Raw genomic sequence first — 16,336 nt, forward strand, 5'->3', positions numbered from 1 at the left:
CACCTAATCTGTACTTGTACCTTTGATTTTCCTGTCCAGGTGTAAAACCTTGCTTTTCTCCACATTAAATTTCATTTTGTGGGATAGGGACCATTGTTCAAGTCTGTCAAGGTCTTTTTGTTGTAATTTGAGGTTAATGACTTATTTTACTGCAACAGAGAGAGTAGGAAGTCAATGCTTCTTTTTCTTTTTCTTAATCTTTCCTCACTTTTCTCTCCCCCTTCCTTTCCATTGTTTTTTCCATTTTCTTTTGTATTTTGCATCTTATTTTATTTTATAACTCAATAAAAATATTAACAGAAAAATAGATCTTTTTGGATCTTGAGCTTGTCTTCTGCGGTGTTGGCTATTTCTGCCAGTTTAGTATAATCTGCAAATTTCATGAGTTCCTCTGGTGGTACCCCACTGCTTACTTCCCTCCATGTAGATGTAATACTATTAAGGAGTACTCATTGAGTACAGTTTGTCAACCAGTTAAAAATCCATCTGGTGGTGATGCTGTCTATCCCACATTTTTCTAGTTTATCAGGAAGTAGGCTGCGGTCTACTTTGTCAATTGCCTTGCTGAAGTCTAAATATACTATGTCCACAGCATTTTGCTGGTCTACTAATTTAGTTACTTTGTCAAAGAATGAAATAAGATTGGTTTGGCAGGATCTTTTTTTAACAAACCCATGCTGGCTACTAGTTATAATTTTTTTCCCCCTAGATGTTCACAGATCTATTTTTTTTCCTCTCAGTATCTTCCCAGGTATTGATGTTAGGCTGATTGGTATGTACTTTCCTGGGTCTATTCCCCCCCACTTTTTTTTCCAAGATGAGAACCACATCAGCTCTTTTCCAATCCTCTGTAGTTCTCCAGTGCTGAAGATTTTTTAAAGATATGATACAAGTGTTCTGTGATAACACTTGGCAGTATAAAAATCGAAATAAATAAATAAATAAATAAATAAATAAATAAATAAATAAATAAATAAATAAATAAATAAATAAATAAATAAATAAATAAATAAATAAATAACATCTGCCAGGTCTTTCAGAACTCTGGGATGTAATTCATCAGGTCCTTGTGATTTATATTCATCAAGGTCAGACAGATGTTCTCTTACCATTTTCTTGCTTATTTTATTTTTTATTTCTAGTCTGCCTTTTACAGTTATGCTTTTGGTAGGTTGGCTATAGTTTATTTTTATGCTGTTACAAAGACTGATGCAAAGAATGAGTAAAGCAGCTCTGTTTCTCTCTACTGCCTGTAACTTGTTTGCCATCTACTCTCTTTAGTGGACTAACTGTGTCCTTGACGTTTTTCTTGTTATTTTTATGTTGAAAGAAACATTGTTTTATTATCTTTGACTTTTGTTGCAAGTCTTTGTTTGTTCTGAGCCTTTGCTTTCCTGACTTCATCTTTGCAGATTTGGGCTCTCTGCTGATATTCTGCCTTAGTTATGTGTCCCTCTTTCCATTTTTGTACTTATCCTTTTTGTCTTTCAGTTTATCAGAGAGATCTTTGTGCAACCATGCTTCTTGTATGTCTTGTTTTTCTTTTTCAGTGGTATTGTGTTGGACTGGGCTTTTATGATCATATTTTTCAGTGTTTCTTGAGTTGTTTTCCCTTTTAAGATTTTTATTCCTGAAATTTTGCTTGGGGTTCTGTCTGAGTTTGTTAAAATCAGTTCTTTTAAAGTTGGATTATATCATATTACTTGTGTTTACATCAGGGGTGAAATCCTACCAGTTCAAATCAGTTTGGGTGAACCAGTAGTGATGATTGGCATTGGTTCACTGAACTGGTAGCAATCATTCCTGGTGGCCTTGCCCCTGCCTGCCAGCCCACCTGCCCATCTGCCCGCTTGCCCGTTCAACAGGCGCTGGGACTGCCTTGCTCACCGCCTCCGTGCTCTGCACTTAGAAGGGGCTGCTGCCACTCTTGCTGCCCTCCCTCCCCACCTGGCTGCAGATGTCTGCCTGCCTTCCTGGAGACCACCATAGCACCACTGTTCACTTTCTTCCTTCTCACATGATGAAACAAAAGCAAATGGTGGTGGTGGTGCTTCGGGAGAGCAGGTGGATGTATTCAATATAATTGTCAGCTGCAGACATCAGCCTGCCCTCCTGAAGCACCACAGCAAACAAAACAACCCCATTATGCCACACCTCCTTCTGCAGCCAAACGCATCCAACGTGCATCCCTTTTCCTCAAATGGGCTGTGCATGGGGTTGCTGGAGAGAGAGAGAGAGAGCAACAAAGCTCTCCAATCTCTTTTTTTTGTGTGTGTGTGAGAGAGGGAATGATCTGAAGCCGAGGCACCCAAGCTTCTGGCAGTCGTGGGGGTGGCTTCTGAGCAGCCCTGAGTCAGCCAGCTCCAGCTGACCTACTCCCTGAATCTCTCCGCTCTTCTCACCCTCCCCTCCACTCAAGCAGTATCAGGCTCTGAGGGACAACACAGGCTCTCATTTTCCCCATGGCGCAGTTTATGCTTGCTATCTCTGCTTGTCTGCTTCCAAGCGGCGATCTTTTCTGAGAAAAACCGTGAGGTTTTGCACCAGGCGGCTGCAGTGGCAGCTTTTATGACTTGTGGATTTCAACTATCAGAATTCCTAAACAAGCAGGATTAATTTATTAATTAATTCCTGAGCATGGCTGGTTCAGGAATTTTAAGAGTTGAAGTCCGTAAGTCATAACAGAGCCATCATTCCCTGCTCTATATGATGAGAAGCATTTTGTGTAGGTAAAAATGACGCCACATAAAGTTCTGCAGCCAGCACGTGAACTGGGTTTAATTAGACCTGGTAGGACCACATCACCATCTTGGCAGAAAGGTTAGGGATCAATAATAAAACCATCATTGTAAAACTAATAATGGTTCCTGTTTTATATTTCCATCAATTAGGGAATATCATCATGTCTTACAGATAACGATCCCATTTGGTAGATGGTTGATGATGATGATGATGACAAGAATGATGATAATGAAATTTATTTGCTGCCTATCTCACCATTGGGCTACTCTGGTTGGCTAACAATCATAAAAAAAAAAATGAAGAAATAAAAAAGAAAGTTTAAAGAAAGCGAAAGTAAAATAGAACAATAAAATAACCAAGGAGGAAAAATACATCAATATGATTAGTTAAAAAATTCTTTACTGGTTACAAAAAAAATCTTCCCTTAAGAGTTTTTTCAGCCTAATATTCAACTGAGGAGAAGGCATGTGGTAAACAGGCTTATATGGTGCAGCTGTTCATAACGTATGTGTTTACATTTAACGGCAAAGAGCATTAAGGTTATGGAGGGCATGCAATACAAAACAAAGATCCAGCGGGTAGAAATGCATACAGTTAAATGTTATCAGTATTATAATTTATGAGATAAAAATGAGATATCTAATTTGTTGAGAAAAAAGTTAACATTAATAGATTTCTCTTTTGAACTTTTATGTGATAAACATAGGAAATGTAAGCTGAAAAAAATCTGAAATTAAAAAAAATGAATAGTTTTATTTCTGATATCTAATTCATCATCCATCCCTGGTCGTTTTTTTTTTAAAGTTTTGTTCATTTATATAATATTTTGTTCCTATTTTAGTAATTGTATGTCCTTATTTTTTGTTTTCTAACTCAAAATAAGGAACCTACATAACTGATATTAAACTTCTATGTTGCTGAAATTCAGCAGCACAATCAGAGGTCTTTGTGGAACATCAGAAGGTTTTAAAACTTGGAAAAGCTTTTTTACATGTTGTGACCTTGATATCAAAGAATATATATTTGAAGAGTTTCAGTCTAAGGTCATAGCAAAATGAAGTTTTCTTTCAATGACCTTGGAATAGAGCTTGGCTCTTTTAAGTGATGTCATTCCAAAATGCTCCAACTATTTTGAGATATCTAACTGCAAAGCTTTGTTAGTTATGCTGAAATCCAGTTATAGTTTCAATGGAGATGTTCCTCGGGAACACAGGAAGGTTAAATTTGACAGGACATCAGGATGAACATATTTCTTTTTTTTTACACAAGCAGAGGGATATTGAAGTTACATAATTCACTGCAAAATAACATGATTATATTCTCCTTAAATTAGATAACCTGTCAGAGCATTTTAATGATCAGGACTGAACAAAACTTTCCCAGTGAAGCAAAATGGTTTTGCATGCACCCATATAATAATAACAATAATATAAAAAAACAGGAGCAGCTTCTGAAACAGCCACCAAACCTTATGAGAAGTGTTTTGATGACTCATTTACTTTATTCACATTTACACATGTTACTAAGCACCTTTTTGCAATGCTTTGCAGAGCCCAATTATTCACAGGCCTTTTGTCTTATAGAGAGAAAGATTGAAGGTCAAATTGCAAAACAAATACAGGTAGTCCTCAATGTATGACTATTCATTTAATGACTATCTGAAGTTGTCAGACACTGAAAAAAGTGATTCACAACCGGTCTTTATATTTATGATATCACAGCATCCCTACAGTTGGGTGCTTGACAACCAGTATGTATTTATGAAGGTTGCAGTGTCTTGGGGTCATGTGACTGATATTTGCAACCTTCCCAGGGGCTTTCAACAATCAAAATGAATGGAGAAAATTCACAAGCATGGCAAAAAGGTTGTAAAATTGGATGTTACTCACTCAACAACCACATTTAGTTTAGCAATGGAAGTTCTGGTCCCAATTGTATTGTGTTGAGGACTACTCTTATAAGAAGAATAGCAACAGCAATAGCACTTAGATTTATATATCACTACAAAGTACTTTACAGCACTCTCTGAACAGTTTTCAAAGTCACCGTATTGCCCCCAGCAATCTGGGTTCTCATTTACCGATCTGAGAAGGAAGGAATGCTGAATCAACCTCAGCCCATCAGGACTGAACTCCTGACTCTGGGCAGAGTTAGCCTGCAATACTGAATTCTAACCATTGTGCTGTCAGGGGGTCTTGAAAGAAAGAATAAATGAGTTGAGAGGAAGGGAAAGAATGGGAATATTACAATTAGATGGAGTTGATGAGATCACCAGAAAGAAAGAAATCAGCTGTTTAAAGAAAAGGCAATGTTTGAAGTGTTATATTGATGTGGTAGAAGGATAATTTACAATAAAAAAAAAACCTGGGGAGAAATATAGCTAGCACAGTTGGTGCCACCTCCATGTAATTTCATTTCCTTTTCTTTTCGTTATTTAACACCTTAAAAAAATCTAATTAGTTCTTTTTTCCTGATCTTTCCGTAATACTGCTTACCTCAGAAAGAAATAACTTGATAGGTTGTGAACCTGATATGAATAGCCAATCAATAAATTTACTCTGATAGTCTATTTCCATGATGGCGAACCTATGGCACATGTTCCCAGAGCCATGTCGCCTGTCATGCGTGGTGTCACACTTTCCTCTTCCAGGTTTCTGGCATGCATGGCAGTGTGGCAGTGTGGCAGTGTGGCAGTGTGGCAGTGCTGCAGTGCCAGGAACTGGAAGAGCTGGTCTTCTATTTTCCTGTGTGAGCATGCTCTCCAGCCAGCTGATCGTCATGTGCACATGTGCACCAAAAACCCGGGAGACTAGCTGGCTGGTATGCATGCGCACATCAGAAATTGGAAATTCATTTTTGGGCACGCACATGCACCCTGGGCAGCTTCTCTTCCGGGTTGCAGCCCAGACGAGTAGTGCCAAAAGGTTTGCCATCACTAGTCTATCTTATTATTCAATAGGCTGAAGTTCAAAACACTGGATATTTTAAAATTCAGGAACATAGATTCCAGTTAAAGGAGTTTTTGTGGCTTTTGGTTTGCTAGTCATTGCCAACTACAGGGGTGGGAGATGCTCATTTCTGTTTCAAAGCCATTATACCAAAACTGTCTGAAGATATTTTCATGCTCCTATGGCCAGCATGACATCATGGAGTGCTATTACCTTCCCACCATTGGAGGTGTCATCAAAAGCTAGATAATCATCTTTAGGCAGCTTTAATCTGAATATCTATACTTTACAGACTGTTAGACATGATGGTCTACCTGCTCCCTTTGAATTCTATGTTTATATGTCTTACTGAATTAGAAGCCATCTGAGAGAGTATGTGGAGAAACTTGGAAATAATAGAAGGGAGCTTAAATATTATTAATAACATACTTATTATACAAGCTGCCAAAGAACTATCAGTAAGCCCAAACAAATAATCTCTAAAACCATCCACCCACACAGAAAAGCAAGTCACCAGAATATAAACTGATAGCAAACTACACTCCTTACTACCACTGATGATGTTACCTAGTTTGGGTAATGAAATATCTGCAGGGAAACAAGCAAGACCAGAGAGCACCAAGGACACCTCAAATTATGCTTTATTTGCCCCATGATTGGCATTAACAATCTTTCTGAAATCTGTGTCAATTTTGCTTCTTTGATGTTGCCCAGCTGTGTGAACCTGGTACTAAAAGGTGCCTGCAACAGACTATTTTTATTATTATTTTGTATATCATGCACACTTTTTTATTCTAGCACCAATGTTGGCTCATGCATTTTTAAAGAACAACTAAGAAGTTAAAAGTATAAATTAAAATTAATTCTAAAGTTAATGCTAATATTAATTAGCCATTAAAAGCCTGGCCAAAAAATTCATTCCTCCTAAATGCTAAGGCAGTATGATGTCATTCTTATTACAGTTTGGAAACAATCCAGAAGATTTTTCACTTGCCAAAAAGGTAATGCCCCAAATAAAGAATTTTAATAGAATAACAGAACTGGAAGGGAGACTCAAGCAGGAGACCCTATACTATGTCAGATGGCTATCAGATGGCTATCTAGTCTCTTCTGAAGAGGAAACACTCTTCTTTAGCATTGGAGGGCCCACAACTTCTGAAGGCAAGCTGTTTCACTAATTGTTCTTACCATCAGGATATTTCTCCTCAGTTCTAGGTTGCTTCTTTCTGTTTATAATGCTAGTCTTGTCTTGCTTTCTGATGCTTTGGAAAATAGATTGACTCATTTTTCTTTGTGGCAGCCCCACAAAAATTGGAACATTGCTATCATGTTGCCTCTAGTCCTTCTTTTCAGTAGACTAGACAAACCCAGTTTGGACCAGTCTATATTTTAGCCTTCAACCACCCCAATCATCTTTGTTGCTCTTCTTTGCACTCTTTCCATAGTCTCAGCATCTTTTTTATATTACAGTATTAAACTACCATGGCAAATTATAGCCTTTATCTATTAAAATAATTTTATCTGACCACTACTTATGATTTATTTCCTTTACCTTGCTTTCCTATCAACTATTTAAAAGTAGAACTTTGTACCTTTCTATGTAAGGATAAACCAAACAGAATTATGCTACAAATAAACAAGATTTTTCTTTCTTTTTAGGAACATCATTTCCCGATGCTAGACCTGTACTTCTACCTAGACTGATTACACATCAGTATTTCAGTTGAGTAAGTTCACGTTGAATTTTATTCTGGTGATTTGTTTTTCTGTGTCTATAGTGAATACTTTTGTGATATCTATTTTTTAACACATCCTTTGCACAGTACCATGCTTAAAAGAAATCTTTTATCTCTTTTAGTTTCAGGGGAAGAGTGAAATAAAAGTACACAGGGTGTTTAGGTTATCTAGCTGAAAGAATCTGCCCACCAAAAGCATTATAAAAATGCTTGGGGATTGAAAGCCAGCACTCAAACTCATGTTTTAATCCTGAAGACAGGAAAGAGATATAATTAGATGAGTACACAATAAGACTTAAGAATCATCTCTAAATATACAGTCAGAAATGCCGCATGCTCTGTAAAAATGAAAATGTCACAAGAAGTACTAGTATGCTTTATTCTCCATTGATAAGACCACACACAGAATTCTGCACCAGTTGTACCCACCATGATACCAATAAAAAATGCTGAGGCCCTAGAAAGAGTGCACAGAAGAGCAACAAAGATAATAAGGGGTCTGGAGGCTCAACTTGATGATGGACAGTTAAGGGAGCTAACCAGTGGGGGATTCAGCCGGTTCCCACCTATTTGGGAGAATCGGTTGTTAAGTTTCTTAGCAGTTTGGAGAACTGGTTGTTGGAAGAAATCTTATTTTGGTTTTTCCCCCCACTTTACAGGACTAATCCTGTAAGGAAGGCAGGAAGGAAACATTCTGGTGTTATTTATAGCCAGATCTGTATGGCCCTGCTTACAGAAACTGCCTTCTGGTTAACCCTTATTACATTGTAATGGCTAAGGCGAAGCACCCATCGATGTGAGTGACGTTGAGTTGGCCACACCCATACGGTCACATGACCACCAAGCCATGCCTACCCAGCTGGTCATTAGGGTAGAGAACTGATTGTTAAATTATTTGAATCCCACCACTGGAGCTAACCCTATAGGCAAGAAGGACTAGAGGTGACATGATAGCTGTTTTCCAGTGCTTGTGGGGTTGTCATAGGCAAGAGAGGGTCAACCTATTTCCCAAGCATCTGAAGGCAGGACAAGAAGTGAATGAAAATGGATGGAAACTTATCAAAGAGAGATCCAACCTAAAATTAAGGAGAAATTTCCTGTCAGAGAGAACAATTAATCAGTGGAAAGGTTTGCTTCCAAAAGTTGTGGATGCTCTCTCACTGGAGCTTTTTAAAAAGCCATTGGAGAATTATTCGTCTGACATGGTATAAGTCTCCTGCTTGAGCAAGGAGTTGGACTAGAAGATCTTCAAGGTCCCATCCAACTCTTAATAACTCTATTATTCTGTATGTACAGGTTGGTTTCCATGGTAGTCACTAGTGCTGAAAGACTAGCCCCTTAAGCACAGAAAGACTTCCATTTAAACCTTAATGATACTGAGTCTCTTTCTGAGATTGAGGGAAGTCACACTAGATACAAAATATATCCCTTTTTAAAAGTGCCAAACAATCTATTTTATTATTTGTAATTTCTAACTCATTTCTGACAAAATCTAATACACCCATGATTAATTAGGGCTACCAGATCTGCACCACAGAAGTTTAGATTATAGCCAGGAGATACAAAAAACTGGTGCTATCTAGTAGTTGTTTAGATTTGTGCTTTGATATCATAACTGAATCATTTATTAATTTTTCTTATTTCACATGACACAATAAAATATTAGCTAAGCACAGAATTGGGCACAATGTGAACAACTATGGCAAAAACAATGGGGTTGGTTAGATCTATGTATTGCATGAACAAGGCTACAAATTGGCTGTGGGTGACTAGCCAGGATATTTGTTTAGCTCAACTTTGGAATTGTAGAAATTAAGCACCCTTCATAAATTCATCTGTAATGATAAAAGCTTGTTACATGACTTTTTCTTTTGGTTTTTGTTTGCAATACAGGTGGTCCTCAACTTATAACCACAATTGAGCTCAAAATTTCTGTTGCTAAGCGAGTCTATCATTGTGAATTTTCCCTTTATTCCCCCAAGTTTTCTTGCAACTGTCATAACTATGAGTTATTTGCCAAGCATCTGAATTTTAAAGCATCATGTGACCATGGGGATGCTGCAACAGTCATAAGTGTGAAGAATGGTCATAAGTAAGTTTTTTTTTAGTTTGTGACTTTGCGACTTTGTCCTTGTGGCTTCAAACGGTCACTAAATGAACTGTTGTACATCGAGGACTACCTGTAACATAGTGGAAAACATTGATGAAAAGACGATATATTTAATGATCCATATAATTTTATTTCTTAATGGTTAAGAAAATGGCAGTAGCCACCTTTTGTCAGAATTCTTTCTGTATTGTTTCTGGGATTTGTATAATATATTTTCTCCCTTTTTAAAATGTTTTCATTTTTGCTGTGTTTTGGAAACTTTCACTAATATCCAGGTTTTAGATTAGCATCATCCGATTGACTTCTTTGTTTGGGCTGTGAGTTTATATTTATTCAAACTGGTTCAAAACTGAAGTGTCACTCAGAAAGTAGATACAAAAATAGGCAGCCATGTTATGTTTCTTGTATCATGTACAACCCCTAAAGTCCCCAAACCTCGTGCAGCCAGACAATGACAGCATAATTTCCTGACAATTTTCAACAGGAAATAAAAGGAAATATCATGTTAAGCTCTCATAGACTTAACACGCTACATTAAACAAAAATAAGATGAATATGAACTGACAATGGTAGACAAGCATGACGTTGTTATAATATCACAGCTTCATGGACTACGACCCTTTCGATAAAATAAAAAATATATCTATGACCATCATCAACACTTCCAAGCTGTCTCTGTTATAGACCGTGTAAAAAAAATAGACATGTTGAGGACTCAGCAGAACTCAGCTCAAGAATCTGCTTGGAATAAAGATCACCATATGAACATGATTAGAAATATCTTTTATTACCATTAATAGACTTAATACTTGAGAATAAGAAAAAAAAGAGTTTTAGAGATGAGGCACAAATTAGAACCTATAAAGAATAAGCCAGTGCAAAAGAAACCACCTATATAACGTATTGTCAGTACACTATAACATCCTTTCAGTTTATAAATCATACAGTGGAAATCATTTCTTGCAAAAGTTGTATAAAAATTTACAACCAATGGAATGCTGACATATAGCTTGTTGCATTGAGTAATTGTATATCTAGATCATCTATCCTTCATCATCAGAGCTTTAGCTTGCAAAATATAAAAATAATTGTATTCACTCTGATTAAAAGCACTTGTCAATATCCTAGAAGCCATAGTATCCTGGTAGTCCTCGACTTACGATCAGAATTGAGCCCAAAATTTCTGTTGCTAAGTGACAAATGTGTCAAGTGAGTTTTGCCCCATTTTACAACCTTTGTTGCCACATTTGTTAAGTGAATCACTGCAATTGTTAAGTTATTAACATGTACGTTAAATGAATCTGACTTCCCCATTAACTTTGCTTGTTGGAAGAAAGGGGATCAAATGAACACTGCAACCCCCATAACTATGAATCAGTTACCAAGCATCTGAATTTTGATCATATGATCATGTGGATGCTGCAATCTCAGCCTTCCATCCTTTATAAGGTAGGTAAAATGAGGACCCAGATTGTTGGGGACAATAAATTGACTTTGTATATAATATACAAATGGATGAAGACTATTGCTTGACATAGTGTAAGCCGCCCTGAGTCTTCGGAGAAGGGCGGGATATAAATGCAAATAAAAAAAAATAGTCATAAGAGTGAAAAATGGACATAAATCACTTTTTTCACTAAATGAATTGGTAAGTCGAGGACTAGCTGTAATTCTCTAAATTATTCTGATGATAGATTGGCTAAAGCCAGCAAAGAACCCCCCCAAAAACCCAACAACAGCCAACAAGGTCCTCGGCAGATGGCAGCACTGGCTGACTTTGACTATGATTAGAAGCTATACAGGATTGAGCCAGGTTAGCATTTGGATTAGAGACCTTAAAGTACAACCAGCACTGTAAGCTAAACAGAGAAGCTGAAAAGTAACCTGGAAGAAGACAATAACAAGCAACTTTTATTCTAGTGTCAAGAAAGCTTCTTGGACAGCTCCATGAAATCACCAAAAGTTAAGTTTGTGTTTGAAAAATAAATGTATAGTCGTCCTCGATCAGGTGCAAATTATCTAATCATATCTATTTGATATAGGTCATGAATCCAATTCAGGGGGGAAATATGTGGGTCTGTAGATATTTAAGCATTCCTTGAACCACTGAATTGGTTCAAAAGCATCCAATTCAATTTCGCATGTCAAATTGATTCTGAAATTAGAATTGACAATTTGATTTAAAGGGATAATTCAATCAGATTCTCTTTGCATTGGATTTTCAAATTAAATATTTTTACCACATATACTGTAATATATATATTATATAACAGTATGTGTGGGGTTTTTAAAGTAAGATTCTCTTTCAGCACTGTTTCCCAACCAAAACTGTTCATTCCTTTTACATAGCACACCTCATGTACCCATAGAGCAAGAGGCAATTTAAAAATCCCAAGGAGAAGCCAGTTCTAAAGTTTATTTGTTGCATGTCCTATTAATGTCTTTGGGAATAAGTCTCACTGTACTCAGAGGGATAAATCTGTGAATAAACCTCTACGAGAGGTTTAATAAATTGTATACTTGGAACAATGATGAACTGCTGCTATGCAGGGATGTTACAAGAACAAATAAATTGAGAACTGCAAAGCATTCTGCAAATGAGAACTACAGATAAACATTTTCATCACATGCCCAGGAGGAATGGGATTACAGGGAGAAAAATGTTTCACGTTGTAGTATGGTACTTGATCCCACTCAAGGAAGTTGTTCTTTTCTTCTCTGACTCCTGTAGGGAAAACTAGTGTAATTTGTGAATGAGGTTTTGATCCTTGGAATGTTTCTCTTTCAGTGAAGCAAGATATTTAGCAACTTTTCCCATTGATGTAAAAGCCTTTTCTCTTGTAAAAGAAAAAGTTGATGATACTTCCTAACACCATTTCCTAAGTAACAACTTATGGGAAGCATGCAGATGGAGAAGCCAAGGGTTACCTGAAGCAGAGAAAATCCACGCTTGAATGGAAGATCACATCTTTACAAGCACACTCGGCACTCATCTTTTCCAGTGACTATGAAAATAATCAGTGTAATGATCTATGAGACCCATGATCTATGAGATCTATGGTTTTATCGATAAAACCGGTTTAGCTCACGCTGGTAAAAGCCTGTTATTAAGAACACAGTAGCCTGCAATTACTGCAGGTTCGAGCCCGGCCCAAGGTTGACTCAGCCTTCCATCCTTTATAAGGTAGGTAAAATGAGGACCCAGATTGTTGGGGGGGGGCAATAAGTTGACTTTGTAAAAATATACAAATAGAATGAGACTATTGCCTTATACACTGTAAGCCGCCCTGAGTCTTCGGAGAAGGGCGGGGTATAAATGTAAACAAAAACAAAAAAAAGTGATAAAGTGCAACATCATGCCAGGATACCAAAGGTTTGATGTATGATGGAAGGGATCAAATATGGGCTGATGAATAAAGAAAAAATACTTTAGATCAGGACCTAAAGTTCCATGTTGAGGACTTGTCCCAAAACAACTGGACCCCACAAATCTCCTTCTAAATTTTAATGAGATGCCGTGACAAGACTGATAGAAAAGTCAGAATCCAATACTTTAGTAGAAAAGAGGATCTAGGTCAGGGGTGTCAAACTCACAGCCCGCAGGCTGGAACCGTCATACACTGGCTACATCCACCTCTGCTTTAGCAAAGGGGAAAAAAGTCATGATGCATCACATGACGACAATGTGATGGTGCAAGTTTGACACCTCTGATCTGGATGTATGTGATGATGTGTCAATATGTTATGTGTAAGAGTTTATTAATTCTGCAGTTCACTATACTGTTTGTTATTGTTTGCTACTATTCTTCTTGCCACCTTTTTCACATTGGGAAATCTTTTGGAATCAAGATGGTAAAAGACAGCTTTGGGTAGCTATTTAATTACTGGTTTAAATTTTTAGATTAGTAATCTCTGCTTAAATTAGTCAGGAGAATTGTGTTGATCAGCAGTGTATATTGCTAATCAGTTGTACCAATATTGCATTGGCATCCTTCAGTTTCAAAAGACTATGGTATCATGCTCTGGAAAGAGGTCCTAAAACAGCATCTAGTGTGACTAAAAAGGCCAATTTGAGAGTGGCAATCCCTTTCACACTGAGGACAGATACATTTTTCCCATGCCCAGCCCCCAGATTTCGCCGGTTCCAGGACTGCCTCTTTGCCTTGGCCTGCCAAAATATATTAAACAACCAAGTTTATTGAAACTTTGAGTGAATAAATATTTGCAATTATTGTACCATATATTGCTGTCTTCTGGGATTAATGTAGGGCCGGAATAGCTCAGGCTGTTAGAGCCTGTTATTAGAACACAGTAGCCTGCAATTACTGCAGGTTCAAGCCCGGCCCAAGGTTGACTCAGCCTTCCATCCTTTATAAGGTAGGTAAAATGAGGACCCAGATTGTTGGGGACAATAAGTTGACTTTGTAAAAATATACAAATAGAATGAGACTATTGCCTTATACACTGTAAGCCGCCCTGAGTCTTCGGAGAAGGGCGGGATATAAATGTAAACAAAACAAAAAACCAAAAAACAACAACCATGGAGGACAAAAGTCCTGGAAGGGAAGAAAAAGGAAGGAATACATTTTTCCCCTCATAATGTTATACTAAAACTGAAGCAAGATCAAAATGCTGTGACACTTGTGTTGGAATTGAAGCAGTGATGGATTGCTCCCAGTTCTGTCCGGTTCTATAGAACCAATAGTAAAACCAGCAGGAGGCTTTGCCCACCCCATCATCAAGGGGCTTCTGTGCTCCCATAGCGAACTGGTAGTAAAGGTAAGTAGAACCCACCTCTGAATTGAAGCCATTTGGATTTGCTCTATTGCTACTGGTATTTCCGTGGTTTGCTAAAGGAAAAATCAGTTGTGATTGTCATTGCATTGAAAATGTTTGTTTGATCAGTAATTTTCTTACCCAAATCTGGTTAATTATAGTTGCATAATCATATTGCAACATAAGTGAGCTGTGCATTCAGCTACACACTTGAATTTAGACCTAAAGTCTACGAATAAGGAACCTGATAGTTTTTATATGTTTCAGGTGTCAGCTTCCATTAGTGACAGTCATCTTGGGCAAATGGATAGATTGTGAAAGCTGCCAAATGAAGCGTCTTCTTCTTCTTCTTTTTTTGCAGATAATTGGAAAGGACTAATTTAATTGTGTTGGAGAAATGGATCATGTTCCCCTTCCTCTACTTATCTTTCTGGATTGTAGCAAAAGTTTGTAAAGAGATTATACCTGGTTTCAGTGTTCACCATACTCTGAGGCCTGTGTCTTGATTTCATTCTTACCACATTCAGTCAAAGCCTATTTTCACATATTTCTGATCAGTGTAGGCATAGGAGTAGAATGGGCTTGTACGCACATTCCTGGAAGGTACACAATTCCATTTGCCAAATGGCCAAAGTATATTTAGCCTTTGAATCTTCTTCTTAAGTGAGTTGCATATTCCAGTCTGTAACAATACCACTGCTCACAGCTAGCACCAGCTTGATGTTTTTTTTTAAAAAAAAGAGTATATAATTTACTATTGGACTGGGGCCATTATATCAACATCAATCATTCTCTGGCTTTAATTGCTTTAAGCCTATTTTACATTTCCTGATGCTTCAAAAGGTGGAAGTGCTTTCATAACAGTTATTGATATAAATAGAAATGGGCCTGGAAGAATGGTATATTTGTAATGGGTCACTGAGCCTGCCTAATATGCCTTATTGCTAGATATGCTACATTAACTATCTCCATGTTTGCCTTGATCTTTGACAGTACAAGCATTCCAGAAAGGCTGAAACTTTTAATTAGAGACCTGTGCAGCTTTGCCTCTTACTAGTGTAATCATTAAATTGATTTTTCCAGTCCATCATGTAATTGTTCCAGCGAAGGAATCCTGCTTTCCACTCTCGTTCTGCTTCATCAATATCTTCTGTAAAACATGAAATGGGTGACATTAATCTAAATTTAAATCTATTTGTACATTAATTGAAAAATAATCCTGATTACCAATGCCGTTTCCCCCTAAATACACCACACACCATTTTGCCCTCCTTCTTGTCACCTGATTTATTGCAAATCCAAAGGGCAAAGTTTTAACTCTGGATTATAACATAATCAGTTAAAATGAAGAATTATTCTTCTGGCCCAATATGCCACATCATTTGCATTTTCAACTTTCACACCCACAAATGACATTTAACAAGGAGCTTACAATTTACTGTTGATGGCTGGGGTCCAGATGCAGACTTCCAGTTAAGGGATGCAATAAATTTTCATAAATTTATTTTCTTGACATAATCAATTATCCATATTACCAATTGAGGAAGAGTACTTAAAATATAGCAACATGATTTTGGGTATTATAATAGATCAGCAAAATAAGAAAGATTTATAGAGCCAGCTGTTCAGAATTAGGCAGGAGACACTAAGAAATGGCTACAGCTCCACACATACTGCTTTTCTGTTTAATTTTTAATCTACTAAATTGATAGATATATTAATAACAAGGAAAGAGAAATTACCCAATGATTTTTCAAGGTAAGTAGCTGTATTCAGAAATCTCAATGACATCATCACACAAGGGACATGTTTATTTAATTTTATGACATAAGGATATGACACGTCCTTTGTGAAATGGCTTTATATTTTACAGGTCTTCATTTGTTCTCACCTTATGCTTCCAATGGACATATCATGTCCTTACATACTGGACATGAATTATTTCAACTCCTCCCCTTAGGATGCCACTATAGGGCATTGCATGCCAAAACATTAGACACAAAAATGGTTGGTTTTCCCCCCCT

The 16,336-nt window shown here is 37.2% G+C and overlaps 1 protein-coding gene across 2 annotated transcripts in view; it reads right to left on the reverse strand.

Annotated features, from left to right (window-relative positions):
- Positions 1-10,302: 10,302 nt before the first annotated feature.
- The window catches only part of BCHE (butyrylcholinesterase), a 55,829-nt gene continuing 49,795 nt past the window's right edge, over positions 10,303-16,336 (reverse strand). For both annotated transcript variants that reach the window (XM_058189007.1, XM_058189005.1), the window contains one exon: positions 10,303-15,462. In XM_058189007.1, coding sequence (XP_058044990.1) covers positions 15,338-15,462 — 125 coding nt within the window. In that variant the 3' untranslated portion in view covers positions 10,303-15,337. The remainder of the gene's footprint in view (positions 15,463-16,336) is intronic.

The sequence above is a fragment of the Ahaetulla prasina genome, chromosome 6 (genome assembly GCF_028640845.1).
Source record: "Ahaetulla prasina isolate Xishuangbanna chromosome 6, ASM2864084v1, whole genome shotgun sequence".
Taxonomy (NCBI): Eukaryota; Metazoa; Chordata; class Lepidosauria; order Squamata; family Colubridae; genus Ahaetulla; species Ahaetulla prasina.